Source organism: Erithacus rubecula (genome assembly GCF_903797595.1).
Source record: "Erithacus rubecula genome assembly, chromosome: 18".
In the NCBI taxonomy this organism is placed as follows: domain Eukaryota; kingdom Metazoa; phylum Chordata; class Aves; order Passeriformes; family Muscicapidae; genus Erithacus; species Erithacus rubecula.
The window spans coordinates 3,134,696-3,150,469 of record NC_136670.1 but is presented as its reverse complement, the minus strand read 5'-3'; the positions used below and the strand labels follow the sequence as shown (position 1 = coordinate 3,150,469).

General features: G+C 56.7%; 2 protein-coding genes across 3 annotated transcripts in view; one reads left to right on the top strand and one right to left on the bottom strand.

The window, feature by feature from the left end:
- Window positions 1-3,423, top strand: part of ACSS2 (acyl-CoA synthetase short chain family member 2) — a 30,923-nt gene extending 27,500 nt beyond the window's left edge. For both annotated transcript variants that reach the window (XM_079322001.1, XM_079322002.1), the window contains 3 exons: window positions 464-640; window positions 1,288-1,362; window positions 1,681-3,423. In XM_079322001.1, the coding sequence (XP_079178127.1) occupies window positions 464-640; window positions 1,288-1,362; window positions 1,681-1,808 (380 nt within the window). In that variant the 3' untranslated portion in view covers window positions 1,809-3,423. The remainder of the gene's footprint in view (window positions 1-463; window positions 641-1,287; window positions 1,363-1,680) is intronic.
- Window positions 3,424-3,850: 427 nt separating this feature from the next.
- Window positions 3,851-15,038, bottom strand: GSS (glutathione synthetase). Its single transcript, XM_079322016.1, has 13 exons — window positions 14,948-15,038; window positions 14,320-14,455; window positions 13,106-13,251; window positions 11,770-11,845; window positions 10,877-11,016; window positions 10,673-10,789; window positions 10,459-10,539; window positions 10,107-10,184; window positions 8,481-8,547; window positions 7,689-7,883; window positions 7,251-7,332; window positions 6,721-6,910; window positions 3,851-5,451 (listed from the first exon to the last, which is right to left on the bottom strand). The coding sequence occupies exons 2-13, from the start codon at window positions 14,446-14,448 to the stop codon at window positions 5,328-5,330; spliced, it is 1,425 nt and encodes a 474-aa protein (XP_079178142.1). The 5' UTR covers window positions 14,449-14,455; window positions 14,948-15,038; the 3' UTR covers window positions 3,851-5,327.
- Window positions 15,039-15,774: the final 736 nt, after the last annotated feature.

Here is a 15,774-nt window from a genome sequence, read left to right as displayed (position 1 = left end):
TTGCCACCTTCCTGTGGCTTTCTGTGACAGCAGTGCTGGGGTAGAATATCAGAGCACAGGTACTGGAGCAGGGGTGTGCAGGTCTGAGTTGTGTCCCTGCCCAAGATGTGACATGTCATTGGGCTAGAGCCTGGACTCTGCAGATCCAACCTCTTGCTCTGCACCTTCCAGCTGACCATGTGGGCTTACCAAATCCAGCTCCTCCTGTGCTTTGGAAGGGCATCACTGTGAACTGTTTGTGATCTGTTCCAGAAAGCAGCCTGAAGGTGGGAGGGGGAACAGCCAGGGGAGGTGGCTGACACCTGGCAGCTTCCAGAGCTCTGCAGAAATGAGTTTCACTCTCCAGCTGTTCTCCTTCTCCAAGCACATCAAACTGATGCCCTCAGTCTGTAGTTTAGTGCCTTTTACAGCCTCGGGCCTCTTCCTGCAGGTCTGTAAGGCTCTGCCTCCCCCTTGTTTGCAGGCCATTTGCTGAGCACGGCGGAGGTGGAGTCAGCCCTGGTGGAGCACCCGGCGGTGGCCGAGGCTGCCGTGGTGAGCCACCCCCACCCCCTGAAGGGCGAGTGCCTCTACTGCTTTGTCACCCTGAGGGAGGGCCACGAGTTCACCAAGAACCTCACAGATGAGCTCAAGAGACAAGGTAGCAACAGCCAAACACTGGGGGGCAGGTGATGGAGGGGTTAAGGGCTTGGGTGCTTGCCTGTGGTCGGGGAATGCAGTGTGGGCAGCTGCCACAAGGTGCTCCTTGATTACAGAGCACTGCTGACAAATACTAAAATTAGTTCTCCTGGCCATTGGCTGCTCATGTGATGCCATCTCTGCCTCATGGCAGCCCTGTGAGCCACTGGTGTGCTCAGCAGGCTTTTGTTTGCAGCAGGGCTCTCCCTGGCAGACGAGACATCCTGGGATGATCATGGGGTTTCTTTAGGGTGATGCTCTGTGTGTTTGTGCTCTGCTCTCAAGGAGCTGTTTCACTCCAAACTGCAGCATTGAATACACAAAACAGACCCCTGGCAGCTTCTTCTCTGGAGGAACCCAAAAGTGAATCAATCCTTGCTCTGTCAAAATGGTCATAAAAAATGAGTGCTCTCACTGTTGGGGAGATGTGCTTATGGCCCTGTGGGTGTTGCAGGTCTTGTCCCTCCCACTGTGTGGAGGCTCAGGTGGATCAGCCCCAGGCATTGCCCTGCCAGTGTCCTAGAAGCTGGGCTCTGTCTTAACCTTGTATCCTGACTGGGAAGGATGTGTGGCTTCTTGTCCCTACAATGAAAATATCTTTTTTTGCAGTCAGAGAAAAAATCGGACCCATAGCAACACCTGATTACATCCAGTACGCCCCCAGCCTGCCCAAGACACGCTCAGGTGAGTTCCAGGGAGGCTGCTGGGGAGCACTGGGCACTTCCTGCCAGGGGAAGTTGCCCTGCTCTGGCCTTGCTCTGCCCAGGGCTGCTCAGATTAGGGGAGGTGCAAGCTCAGGGTGCCCAGAGCAGCTGTGGCTGCCCCTGGATCCCTGGCATTGTCCCAGGCCAGGCTGGACACTGGGGCTTGGAGCAGGCTGGGACAGTGGAAGGTGTCCCTGCCATGGCAGGGGGTTGGAATGGGATGATCTTTAAGGTCATTTGCAACCCAGACCATTCTGGGATTCTGACTCGTGCTTGCCTTTCTTGGCTGTCATTACAGGAAAGATCACCAGACGGATATTAAGGAAGATTGCCAAAAATGACCATGATCTGGGGGACATCTCCACCTTGGCAGACCCGGGCATCATCAAACAGCTTTTCAACAGCAGATGTGACACTAAGCAGTAGCAGCAGGACCTGTCCCTGCTGAGCAGAACAGTGGCAGTGGCACCTGATGAGCAGGTCCCTCCAACAGCCGCTGCCTGCCCGGGAAGGAAAGCTTCAGCTGTTGAATTGAATGTACCAATGGTAGGAACGAGGAGAGTCTGGCTCTGGAGAGGCCGTGGCCATGCCCTGGATGAGGTGTCTGTCCTGTTCCAGATGGATGTCACACATCTGAGGGTCAGCCTGCTACACAGAGGGACTCATCCTCCTCCCTTTTCAGCACCTCGTTCTTAATTTTAATTTAATTTGGGGGGTGGGGCTGTTAATTTCCTTTATGTCCTGGAGGGGCTCTGGCACCTTGTGCACAGTGGGAAGGAGCTTTGGGGGCTGGAGGGGAAGTGATGCTGGAGTTACTCAATGCAGGCCTGGGAGGTGCATCTGCCACTGCCCACAGAGCAGCTGAGCTTCCTTTTGTCCTCGGGGTGCTACAGGCTGCAGGAGCACTGCAGCAGCCACATCATCACTGCACAGCTGTGCTCATCCTGCCTCCACTGTCCTGCTGCTAGCACAGCTTCCCAGAGCCTCCAGGGCAGTGGGGCTAGGCTCCAGGGAGCTCTGGACTTTAAGCAGGATTTTTGGGGCAGTGTGATACCAACATCTGCTGCTTCCTCTCTGTGTTGTGCCAGCTGGTGCACTGTCCCCAGCCCAGGGTCCTTCACTGGCCATGACACTGCAGGGAGCCAGGAGGGAAAAGCCTTGGTGTGACATGTTCTACTGAGCCCTGGTTCCTCCAGCTCTGCTGCCACCAGCTCACAGCTGAACCAGAGCTGGAGCAGCTGGGTGCTCCTTTTGTGTCCTGCAGCTGTTACACCAAAGGATGGAGGGGAAATGGAGCCAGGCAGAGGCACGTCTCCCATGGCACCATGACCACTGCTGCAGCAGAGAAACCAAGGCAGGCAGGGCTGTGGGAGCCCTACACATTTCCTCATCAGGAAAAAATTGTGGGAGATACTTAAAGTCAGTGTTTGATTAAATCTGACATAGCTTAAGGATAATCAAAGCTAAACCTCTTTCCCAAGAGCCTGACCACCACCATGGTCCTGCCAAAGCCATCCTTCCTCCAGTGAAGGACATTTCACTCCAGCCAGGGCTGAGCTGGGGCTGATACCTCCTTTGCAATGTCTCCATGAAACCTGCATGTGAACTGTTTTGATTTTGCACTTAAACCAAAGGAGAACTGGGTTTTAAAACTTGTTGCAACAGCTGTTTTGGGGAGTGCCAGTGGACAGGGATTACCTGCAACCTGAGCTGACTTGGGAAAGGAGGAGCAGCTGCCTCTGGGTCGGGGTGCTCAGGGCAGATGTTGGGGTGCTCTGCTGGCTGTTGGCCAAGTCCCAAATCTCACTTGTTACCTGCTGCTCTGACTGGCACAGCACCTGTGTCACCTGTAACCTCGGTGCCTGCCTGTGTCCCTTGTGCCCCCACAGCTCTGTACCACTGGATTGTGCCACCTTGGTGACAAGGATTCCTACATCATCGTTCCTCCTGTTACTCTTTGTCAGCTATGTAATTTTGGCTGGAAAACAGCGAGAATTTAATGCAAAATGGAATAAAATTCAAAAAAACAAAATGGAAACAAGCTTGGAGTGTGTGCTGTTGAGTCCAGGGTGTTCAGTGCAGTTGGAGTGGCCATGCCAAAAGCCAGGATTGGCTTTTGGGATGGGGAGGGGCAGATTACTGCCAGCATGTTTTTCCATGGACTGGGATTTACTGTGGCTGGCTGTGCTGGCTCCAGAGCAGCACCCTGTGCCTCAGTTTCTCCCTGGTCTCCAGCCAGTGCTGCTCCAAGGCTCATGGAAAGCACAAGACAGTGTGACACCCATGTGTCACCACCCCCTGCATGCAGCACTGGTGCCAGGGAGCTGGGTGAGGCTCAGGGCTGTCAGCAGAGCTCAGAGCTGCATCTCCTTCACCTCAGGCCTGGTGCCCTTCCAGGCACAGCCATGGATGTCACACACCTAGCCAGGTGTGCTCCTGGGCTCAGACAAACCTGGCACAAACAGCAGTCAGATTGCACATTCCTTTTAATCTCTGGCTTGGGGTAATCAATCCCCCAGCAAAACACCCAGGAATCCCACTTTCAGTCACACTTGAAGAATGGGGCAGTTTCCCAGGTGACCTCTTGGTGATTGATGCCACAGCAGCAAAGAGCCAGCAGGGCTGTCACTCAGCCACGGGTGTCACACACCCATTCTGCAGGAATTCTGCTTTTGTGCTGGTTCTGCCACTCAGCACATCCATTCTTCAGGAATTCTGCCTCTGTGCAGAATTCTTCTGTGTAACTGACAGGGTTGGGCTGAGGCTGCCTGGGCTCTTCACTGCCAGAAAGGTGCAGCTTTCAGGGCTGAGGAGGAAAGGGGGGCTGGGGAAGAGGCAGAAGACCTTGAGAGGAGAGCCCACACTCCTCCACTGCTGTTCCCATTGATCCATAAAAGCTGGAGGGAGCCACGTCTCCCCATGCACTGGTGCTGGTCCCAGAGTAAGGTGCTTGGAGCTGGAGCTGTGCTGCCCAGCCTCCCCTGCAATTCCTTTGCTTCCTCACACAGAGCTCCCACTCTCAGCAGGACCATTCCCAAGGCTGGGGCTCCATGACAGGACAGTGCTCAGTAGTTGATTTGCAGTGGGATGCACTGACACAAACCCAGGGTGATTTGGGATTTATCAACACACACAAGGCTCCAGTTCACTGCTGCCTTGGGAGCTGCCTCCATCTCTGAGGGGTTGTTACACCAGCCCCTGGAGATGTGTTGGACAGGCTGCAGGAGGCAGTGGGAGCCTGCCCTGGACCCTGCACTCCTGCCTGCCCTGTGTGGCACAGAGGCACTGTTGGGGACGAGCACTCAGTCCAATAAAACAGGAGTTGGGCAAAGCAAAAGCAAGCAAGAGGCCCTTGGGCAAAGTACCCAGGGCAGCTGTGCCTGATGCAGGAACCCTGAGGATCCTCAGGCACAGGAGAAAATAGAAATCAGGACAGCAGCAGCACAGGAAGGAGGGCTGGAGGGGCTGAGTGGAACTCTCCTCTTTAAGCTGGAGAGCACTGAGGCACTGGATGAAGATAAAGGCTGATACTTGCCCATCTACTTTTCTCCTCTCATTCCTTAGGCTGTGTGTGTCTTCAGGAATCATGCAGCATCAAGGAGCTCAGAAGAGGGAGCAGCACAAAGGCTTGTTGTGGCACATTGACCCTTTGCTCCACGTCCCCCTGCCCCCAGGCCAGGCCCCAAGGGACCATCCAGAACCCTGCAGTCCTGGGAGTCACATCTGGGCTGTGCCCCAGGCAGGGCCCCCTGAGCAGGCAGAGCAAGGAAATCCTTCTTCCTGGAGGAGGAATCACCAGAAGCAGCTGGGGCTGGCACCCAGGACCTTTGAGCAGCTGCATCACACAGCCTCCAGCACGCTGGACGTTGGCAAGCACACTGTGAGGAGAAATCCCTGGGGCAGATCAGCTCTTCAGGCAGCAGAGGAGGGTGTGGCCACGGCTGCTCAGAGCAGGTAGGGCGTGTCCAGCACGGCCACCCCGGCGGCCACGCCGCCATCCGCGTGCTCCACGGCCTTGGTGCGCAGCAGGTGCCCCGCGGCCTCGTTCAGCACCAGCTCCTGGCCCTGCCTGCAGGCAGAGGGACACTGAGCCCTGCACAGCACAGCTCCTGGCCCTGCCTGCAGGCAGAGGGACACTGAGCCCTGCACAGCACAGCTCCTGGCCCTGCCTGCAGGCAGAGGGACACTGAGCCCTGCACAGCACAGCTCCTGGCCCTGCCTGCAGGCAGAGGGACACTGAGCCCTGCACAGCACTCAGCTCCTGGCCCTGCCTGCAGGCAGAGGGACACTGAGCCCTGCACAGCACCAGCTCCTGGCCCTGCCTGCAGGCAGAGGGACACTGCGCCCTGCACAGCACAGCTCCTGGCCCTGCCTGCAGGCAGAGGGACACTGAGCCCTGCACAGCACAGCTCCTGGCCCTGCCGGCAGGCAGAGGGACACTGAGCCCTGCACAGCACAGCTCCTGGCCCTGCCTGCAGGCAGAGGGACACTGAGCCCTGCACAGCACTCAGCTCCTGGCCCTGCCTGCAGGCAGAGGGACACTGAGCCCTGCACAGCACCAGCTCCTGGCCCTGCCTGCAGGCAGAGGGACACTGAGCCCTGCACAGCACAGCTCCTGGCCCTGCCTGCAGGCAGAGGGACACTGAGCCCTGCACAGCACAGCTCCTGGCCCTGCCTGCAGGCAGAGGGACACTGAGCCCTGCACAGCACAGCTCCTGGCCCTGCCTGCAGGCAGAGGGACACTGAGCCCTGCACAGCACTCAGCTCCTGGCACTGCTCTGGGCCAGCAGATGCACGGCCCTGTCAGCACAGGGCAGGGCAGAGCCCCAGGGCTAATGTGAGGGCCCTTCTGCAAATGGGCAGTGCCAGGGGCTGAACGCTGCCAAAGCATCTTTGTTCCCAAAACTGTGAAAAGGGCTTTCATTTACACCCTATGGAAACGTGGCCTATAAGGCTTTTAAACAAAAGCAGCTATTAGGGTTGAACAGGCATTAGGCCTTCAGGTATTTCAGAGATCACCAGCGTTTCAGGAAAACCACACCTAGAACCCAAGAAGTGCTCCCAGAAATCAGGGATGAAACACATTGATCCCAAGATCCCATTACACCAGTAAATGCCAGCACAAGCTCCATGGTTTTCCAACAGCTCGTTTGGCAGCAGGTTCAGAGCACACACACTCAGAGCTGCTGCTAGGGGCACGGACTGAATGGTCATATCTGTCCCCTGCACCTGCCCATCCCCAAACATCTGTCCTGTGGCTGTGCTTGGGCAGCACAGAGAGCAAAATGCCCCTGCTCCACATCAGGAGCAGGGAACTGCCCTGAAACACATTCCTCACCTGACATAGACACCAAAGATCCCGAGCTCAGAGATGCACTCAGACACCTGGAGGGGGCTGTGAGCCCTCAGCAAGTAATTCAGTGCTGGCTGGGGTCTGATCTTATCCATCAAGATGTAGGAGGTTCTCTCAGGGCTGTCTTTGATCTTCTCCAGAACCTCCTTGAGTTCCTCACCATAGAGGTTGTTCCCTGGCAAACAAAACCAGCACATCAAGCCCTTCCAGGACAGCAGAAGCCCCTGGTCCCAGCTGTGGCAGCTGAAGTAATTCAGCCCTTGCCTCCCCAGGTGCTGCATGGGCTCTCCACACCCAGCAGCAGGGCCTTGGGAACTCCTCCAGCAGCAGTACTGCCTTAGTGGCAGGACTAGTCCCCATGGCTACAAGGAGCCACAAGCCAGCCCTTTATCCCTCTACACAAGATTAGGAGTTGACATGGAGCTACTGCCTGTCCCAAATACAGCCCAAACCACAATGGAAACCCTCAGGGGCCCAGCCCAGCCCAGCCCAGACCTCCACAGCCCAGCTCCTACCTCCACCTTCACGCTGAGGCTTCAGCACGAAGCGGTCAGGGTCAGCGATGGCTGCAGCAGCTATCCTGTCACCCTCTTCACCCTGGCAGGAAAGAATGGAAACAGGTGGACATCAGGAATGATTTCCTCATGTACAGGGTGGTTTCACACTGGAACAGGCTGGATGGAGTCGCCAGCCCTGCAGGTGTTCAAGGAATGATGGGACATCAGTGACATGGTCTGGTTGATAATGTGGTGTTTGGTCAAAGGTTGGACTCAATGCTTGGAGGGCTTTTCCAACCTCAATGGTTCTGTCAACAGCACAGCAGCAGGGAGCAGCAGATCCCTCTGAGCAGAGGCATCAACAAATTCCTCAAGGACCACAACAAAGCCTCTTCTTTCCACCCAAAGAGCACAGGTGTACATGTCCATCCCTGCTCCCTCCCAGCTCCCACTCACCTCGTCCAGGGAGTAGAGTCCTGCAAAGGTGGCTCTAATCCGAGCGATGGCCTCGGGGTGGCCTGGCAGCAGCTTCTCCAGCATGCCTGGCCTGCTGAGCTCCTGCTGCACCTTCTTGGTGCCTGCCAGCTGTGTGGCAATGTCAGGGCACTTCACTGCCCGGGACCTCTCCAGCAGCAGCCGTGCCTCCCAGTTCTGAGGCAGCGAAGGAGCAACCGCCCGGTGAGGAAAAAAACACACAAAAGGTTTGCTCTGCTCTTTTCTGTGCAGTTACTGACATATGGTTTGACTCCTCCCTGCCTGCTGGCAGAGACAGGGGGTGGGAGTAGCACTCCAGAGAAAAGCAGACATGCATTTCCCACCACCTCTGGGAGCAGCACAGTCAAATTAATATGCTGTGTGCTCCTTCCCCAGCTTGTCCAGTGCTGCCACCTCGAGACACCAGCAAGATCTGCTCTGTGCTATTATTACCTGCAGCCTGATCATGCTAAGAGAGCACAGTGATCTGTAAACCAAGTCTGCAACCTTTATGTAGGTGCTCATACCTGTGTTAACCCCTATTGTACAGAAGCAATTCAGTGCTGCACTAAGGGACCACCCCCTGGAGAAGACAGCCCCCCATTTTTCTTACTGCAGGGTCACCTTCCTGCTCTCTGGAGCCACAGCTTCCCAGTGCTCTCAGCCATACCAGGCAGGACTGATCCCACCCCAGACAGCTGCCCCTGGGATTATTCTGAGCTCCCTGGGCAGTGCCCAGCTGGTGGTTTCTGGGGCAGGGAGGTGGGTACTGACCTGCTGGTTGTAGACCTGGGGCACGTAGCCCTCTCTGTAATACACCACTGCGACCTCCTGGCCATCCCTGGAATGGAAACCAGAAGTGCTCACAGAGCCAGGCCAAGCCCTGCTCCATCCCAGCACCAAGGGGGGATCACAGCCCCCTGCCCCTTCTTCTGGGCCAGACCCAGCACCAAGGGGGGATCACAGCCCCCTGCCCCTTCTTCTGGGCCAGACCCAGCACCAAGGGGGGATCACAGCTCCCTGCCCCTTCTTCTGGGCCTCTGGCCTTCCTGTCTCTGCCAGAGCAAGCCAAACACTGCAAGCCCTGGCTGCTCTTCACTGAACCAGAGCTTGGCCTGTCCCAAGACACAGGGAGCTGACATCTGCTCTAACCAAAGGCTCAATAATTCTGACACCCAGCTCAGCAGACAGGTAAGCACCTCATTTTTAACAGCTTTTACCCCACACTGGCCTGAGAGGCTCAGCCTGGAGAAAAGGAAGCTCAGGGGGGACCTCCTAATTCTGCACAACTCCCTGACAGGAGGGGCCAGCTGGGGGAGTCAGGCTCTGCTCCCAGGGAACAGGGACAGGAGGAGAGGGAACAGCCTCCCCATGGGAGGTTTAGATTGGGGAAATCTCCTCACTGAAAGGGTGGTAAAGCACTAGGACAGGTGGCTCAGGGCAGTGGAGGGACTCAAAGATGTGAGGCCGTGGCACTTGGGGACATGCTCAGTGGTGCTGGGTTACAGGCTGTACTCATCTCAGAGGTCTTTTCCAACCTTAACAGCTCTGGGATTCTTGAAGCTGGCAAGCTTCTCCTATGGCAAATCAAGGCAGGACATCAACTCAGCAAGCTGAGAGGCATCAAACCATCCTGCCAGGCCTATCCCACACCCCAGCTTTGGCCTCAAAACTGTGCACTTGGTGTGGGAGCTGCTGGAAGGCAGCCAGCATGCACCCCACAGTGACAAGGGAGGATGCTCAGGAGGAAGCACAAGGGATACACTTTCACCTCAACTATCCAGCCAAGACAAATACATTCATTAACTAAACACAGCACAGACCCCAAAGGTCAAACCATGGAAAAATCAGCCTCACTACAGAAAAACACTGTCATGACACCACGTCTTCCCTTAGGCTCACACAGCTCCCAGCACATTACCTGGAAATAGGACAAACATCACACTTGGGACCAGCTGGGAGCTGTGATCCTCCCGTCCTGGTCTCCACAGGGAGCTGAGTGACTTCAAATCCAAGAGATCCCCAAAGGAAGTGGAATGCTTCCTCCTCCAGCACTAACAACCAGCCCAGCTCCCACTGGCAGAGGAGCACGTGAACAACAAACAGGAAATGGCTCTGTGGAAGCCTCTCAAATGGCCAGGGCTGCTCAGAGCAGACTTTTGTGGAGGAGGTAAAGATGCCACAGAGCAATGAAGGCTGAAGCCTGAAGGAGGGAGATTATGACTGCAGCCGTAAGGGACTGATGTGACTGCAAAACCACCTCAGCTCCAAGAGGAAGGAGCATGGAAGAGCACTGCTTTCTCACAGTGACTACTCACACTCAGCTCTGGCTGCAAGCTCTCCCTGGCAGCCCTGTGTGCCCTAGGGCTGGCAGGAATGTCCACCTTGGCTCATACTCACATGTACAGCCTCCTGCTGGCATCCAGAGAGCCCTGCTCAAACACATCCCGGAAGCGCTTCCTGACCACACGGATATTCCTGCCAACAGGAGTGCAAGAGTCACACTGGGCACAGGTACTGAGCTGCAAATCATGGCTGGAGTCGGTGGCTGCAGCAAGGAGGACCTGCAGGTTCCTTCAGAAACAGCCTCAGGCTTTGTGCTAGGGAGCCAGAGAAATCCTACAGCCCAAAAATCTCCCTGTTTAGGAACCCATCCTTGTTTCCTATGATCAGCCAGCAGTTTGCTCAGCTTTCCACACCAGAAACTGAACCATCCCCTTCCTTTCCCATCCCAGGAAAATTCAAACTTTACCTGTTCCAAAGCTCATTTTCTACACAACGCTGATCAAAAATATTCCTCTGTACTTCCTCCACCAGAAACATCACCACAGCCCTGGAAGAGATACCAAGGACATCATTAAACCCATGACCACTCCACATGCTCCTAGCTGGATCACCAGCTTTCCATCTCTGTGACTCAGGCTCCCTGCACTGCTCCTGTTCATGTTCTCCTCCTCTGTCCTTACCTTTGGGACCCATAGAGCTGCCAGGCTTTGGCAATTCCCAAGGCCAGCCCCTTTGCTGGGTTGTTGGGCAGCAGCTGTGATGCCTCCTCAGTCTTTCCCAGCACTTTCAACACCAACCTGTGGAACAGAAAGGCTGTCAGTGCCATGTCCATGGCTGCAGAGGGGCCAGGCAGTGCAGCTGCAGTGTGCCAGGGTGCTGCTCACCTGTGCACGTCGGTGGTGTGGGAGGTGAGCCCCCCGAAGCTGGCAGCAATGGTGTTTATCTCTATCTGCCTCAGGGCTGCCCGGCCCTCCAGCCCACAGTCAAACATGTAATCCGAGCGGTTGATGCCCAAAAACACAGTCTGCAACACAGGGAGGGGAGCTGGGCTTGAACTGCTGCCTTGAACTGCAAATCCTTTGATGACCTTGCTTCAAAATCCTCCTGGGGCACATCCACTCACAGAATCCCAGAATGGTTTGGGTTGGAAGGGACTTTAACAACCAACTCATCCCAGCCCCTGCAGTGGGCAGGGACACCTTCCACTAGACCACATTGCTCCAAGCCTTGTCCAAACTGGCATTGAATATTTCAGGGATGGCACAGCCACAGCTTCTCTGGGCAATCTGTGCCAGCACCTCACCACCTGCCCAGTAAATTTCCTAATATCTCATCTAAACCTTTTCGGTGTCAGTTTGAAGCCCTTCCCTCTGGTCCTGTTTGACAAAAACCACTGCAGGTCACACACCTGGGTGCTCTGCCCCCTGCCCAGGGCCCACAGCCCTCTCAGAGCTCCAGAGGAGTTCCCAATCCTAGGGATGGCCTGGCCAGAGCAAGTCTCAATAGGACACATGTCCCTGTACACTCTGAGGCTCCCAGAGGACAAACCACATGAAATCCTCCCTCTCCAGGCCAGGCTGTTTCCAGCAGCACAAACCAGAGAGCTCAGCTGCTCATCAGGGCAGGGTCCTGAGCTCACCAGCTGTGACAAGACATTGCAGGGAGTGACCAGCCCAGGACAGCTCAGAGTCCACAGTGCCAAAGCTTGCTGCCAGAGCCCAGGCACCCCCACCACAATGCCAAGGGGACAGACCACTGGGATCCCCTGCCAAGGTACCTGAGCCAAGCCTTCCTCCAAAACCTGCATGTAGATTCTGAAGAGACGAGCTGTGAAGTCATCTACCTTGATGGTGCTAGAGAGAAACACAGACCATGTCAGTCCCCTGTTGCTGCCATACAGGAACAAGAAAATGAATTCTTAATTAATTCACAAAAAGCCCTTAGCAGGGGCATTCTCCAGCACAAAGAGCAGGACTGGGGCACAACCAAGTGCTGTAGCACTGTGAAACAGCTCCCCATGAATGCTCAGTGCAAAACCACAACACAAACCCAGTTTGCCAAATACAGCCACTCCACAAAAGGCCCTCCTGTACAGAGGTGACTCACTGACAGGGCAGAGATGGGACAAGTAAAGGCAAAATAATGCAGCAGAATTCTGCAGGTTCAAGGAAGAAACCACAGGTCTCTGTGCCTCACACACAGCTCAGAGAAGCTTCACAAGCTTCACCCAAACCCCCTGTCCCGTCAGGCTCCATATCCCACATACTATGGCCTGCTAGAGTAGATCTGGCTTTTCCTCAGGGCCCCAAATCCCTGAGCAGCACCTCCAGAGAGCTGCCCTGGCACAGAGCAGGCACCTGAGCACACATAAGCCCCAGGTACTGTATTCTTTAACCACAGATACACACATGTCCCCACAAGCTCTGGCTGCAGCCAGCTCTGGAACAGGCACAAGCATTGGAACAGCTCCAAGGGGTCAGGCCTTAACAAAACAAAAGGATGCTGGAAAACAGCCTCCTCTGCTCTGTCCCAGTGCCAGAGGCAGCAGCACGTGCACAGGCAGCACAGAAGGGGCAGTGGGAAGGGAAGAGGGATTTGTGCAAGCATCAGCCCCACAGTTATGAGTGACAAAGTCAGGTATGGTCCCTCCAGCCCAGGGCAGCAGGCACAGATAAACTCAGCTGAACCCAGGAGCCAGAGCTGGACAGTCCTCCTGCACCCAGAGCTTGTGGCTGGGAAAGAGGGGATGGGGGTGACTGATGAAGGGTGTGGAAACAGAACAGACAGCTCCTTTCCATCACTGCTGAGCAGAGCTGGTGGTTACTGGACAGACACAGGCAGATGCAGAATAAGATTAACAGAGACTCCTAAATCCAGGACTCAAAAACTCCAGTGATTTGCATTTAAGGCCCAGGGGTCAAAAAGCTCACAAGTATGAATTCACAAGCTTGGAAAAGTGGCAAAGTTGAAGATCATTGGAGGGAATCAGGTCTTAACCAGAGGTGCCATTTTCTGGGGCCCAAGAAGACCTCAGAAAGGTAGGAATGCCAGAAGGGTGATAAAGGCTTTACATTTTAAATATTTCATTAAAATGCAACACACAAAAACCTTACCTGGCCAGAGTTTGCTGCAGGAATTCTTTGTTTTGACTGATGGCATCCACCAGCAGGTTAAAATCCTGCTGGACAGCATAGGCTTGCTCAAACAAGGCCCGTGGCACTGGGGACGGGAGCAGCGTGAAGGGGGCATAATTCACCACCTGTGAGCAGGGATGCAGAGCAGTCAGCTCTGGGCAGCTGAGGAGGAGATGAGGAGCTGCTTCCTCTGCTTGCCTGGGGGCTGAAGCCACCCCCAGCCCTGCTGGCCAGACTCATGGCCTTGACCCTGCTGATTCCAAACTTGTGAGGGTTCTGTTTATGAACCACTGCTGCTGCAGCGCCTGGGCTGGGCTGGCTGCCTCCCCCTGAACTGGACAGCACTGTCTCCAGAACTTCTCAGGGGCAGAGAAAAGGTTAATTTGCCAGTCCTGGCTGTCAGTTACTTCCTTTGATCCATGCTCAGTGACTCCAGAGCACTGGCTCATCCCACATCTCAGGCACGGGGTCACACTCAAAGTCCATACACCACAGAGAAGTTTGCAATTCGCCTGGATTTTTACATGAAACAGGAGACACTGGCAGTGTGCTTGGCCTCTCCTCCCAGGCTCCCTCTTCCTCTCACACTTTGAGATCACTCAGAGCTCTGAAGTGACATCAAGGAGCAGTGCTGTGGTGAAGACCTCCCTCCTTTACCCTTGCCCCCAGGCTCCTCAGGGACCCAATGGTGCCCCACCCCTCCTGCACAGGGGTACTTCTTCCTCTGAGACCCCTCATGGCATTGTGCTCCAATGGCAGAGCCCTCCCTACCCCAGCCATCCACCAGGATTGCGCAGAGGCAAATGCCACACATCAGTCACCTCCACCCTGCCACCTCACCCCAAGTATGGGACAAAGGCTGACTGTAGCTGGGAACATGCCAAAAGCAGAGGCCCCTCCGTGAGACTCTCCTCTGGTTCAAAGGTTCATATGAGTGCTGAGAGGCTGGGAAAGGGATTAACTCCCAGCACCACAACAGGCAACTTCCTAAACCTTCCCAGATCTGCTCCTCTCCTTGGAAAAGGGAATCTGTGTGGCAGGGCTGTTCCTCGGGGAGCCGGGCTCATCGTCGGGACGGGCTGCGAGCTGCAGCCCCAGCGAAGGGACAGCGCAGGCTGTTCTTGGGGAGCCGCTCCTGGCCCAGGGCAGGGACCCCCGGCACGGCAGCGGCTCCTCCCGCGCTGTGCACTCACATCCGAGGCGTGCGGCTGCTCCCCGGTCCGCATCAGCACCCCCGCCAGCAGCGCCGCGTCCACCGCCACCGCCGCCGCCTCCCGCACGGCCGCCGCGTCCCGCAGCACGTCCTGCCAGCCCGCGGCCATGGCAGCGCTGCGGGGACAGCACAGCAACCGCGGGTCACCGCCGTCCCCGCGCACCCCGGGCTTGATGTGCCCAGACCCTGAGCCCTGACCCTGTGCCCTGAGCCCCAGCTCCCGGCTGTCCCCACCCCTGTGCCCTGACGCCCGAGTCCTGTCCCCGTACCGGCCCCCTGACCCCCGGCCCTGGCCCGCGACCCCCGGCCCCTTCCTGGATCCCGCTCCCTGAGCTCCAGTCCCTGGCACATCGCTGTTCCCCTGACCCCCAAACCCTCTGTCCCTCTCCTGCTCCCAGGCCCTCGCTGACCCACGACCCCCGGGCCCTTCCCGAACCCTCGCCCCCTCCAACGGTGAGTGTCCCTCCGCGTTTACCAGACATCCACTGACACCAGCCCCTCACTGACGCCGTTCCCTCCCGGCCCCCAGCCCCTCATTGATCCCAGCCCCTCATTGATCCCAGCCCCTCACGGACCTCGCTTCTTCCCGGCCCCAGTCCCTCACTGACCCCGCTCCGTCCCGGCCCGGTTCCGCCGCCGGCCGCGCTCCGTGCGGGCTCTGCTCACCGCCCCGTGATTGGACGGGCCGCGCCCTTCGCCCCGCCCTCCCACGCTGAGTGGCAGCTTAATGAACCAATCAGCGCGGGGGACGCGCCCCTCGTGTGCTCTGCCGCGCGCCGGGGGCGGGAGGAGGAGGAGCCGCGTCGGGAGCGCGCGGTGCGCACGCGCCGGGCTGCGTCACCGCCGTGTGACGTCATGTCGCGACATCAGGAGGCGATGGCGGCGCTGCAGGTGCTCGCCGCCTCTGGGGCTGCGGCTGATGCAACCCGAGCGCTGCGTGCAGGGGCCGGGCCGCCGGGAGCCCGGAGCGGTGGGAATGCTGGCGCTGCGGGTGAGCCCTTCCAGCCATCCTGCAGCTCCTGCAAGCACCCGCACGGGCCCGCAGCTGCGCTGCCCTCGGGCACTGAGATTCACCCGTGGCACGCAGGGCAAGGCGGAGGACCTGCTGTGGGAAGGAATTTGAAATACCTTTATGTTTGCTGTGCTTGCCCTCCTCCGGGGCTGGGAAGGGGCCGATGTCCCCTGCGGTTCCCAGTGTTATAAATGAGAAACAAAAGCCTCCATATGCAGCAAAATTTCGATTGCTGTATTTTATATAGACAGAGCAAGCAGCGCTGGGGAAAACGTGAGGAGTCACCGCCCACTCCACGCTTCCACCCAACTTGGTTTGCAGCTCCCTTTTTATAGGATGGTTTTCTTTGTAGGAATCAATAATTGTTATTGTTTTGTTGGAGTAATTCTGCAAGGTAAGCAGTGGTGGTCAAAGAAACTTCCA

Excerpts from the sequence above, each read along its gene's own strand:
- GSS (XM_079322016.1), bottom strand. The coding sequence starts at position 14,448 with ATGGCCGCGGGCTGGCAGGACGTGCTGCGGGACGCGGCGGCCGTGCGG. Across the intron at positions 11,846-13,105 it reads CTGCAGCAAACTCTGGCCAG|CACCATCAAGGTAGATGACT; the intron begins GTAAGGTTTTTG and ends GTTTCTCTCTAG. Across the intron at positions 6,911-7,250 it reads GCCTCAGCGTGAAGGTGGAG|GGAACAACCTCTATGGTGAG; the intron begins GTAGGAGCTGGG and ends TTTGTTTGCCAG.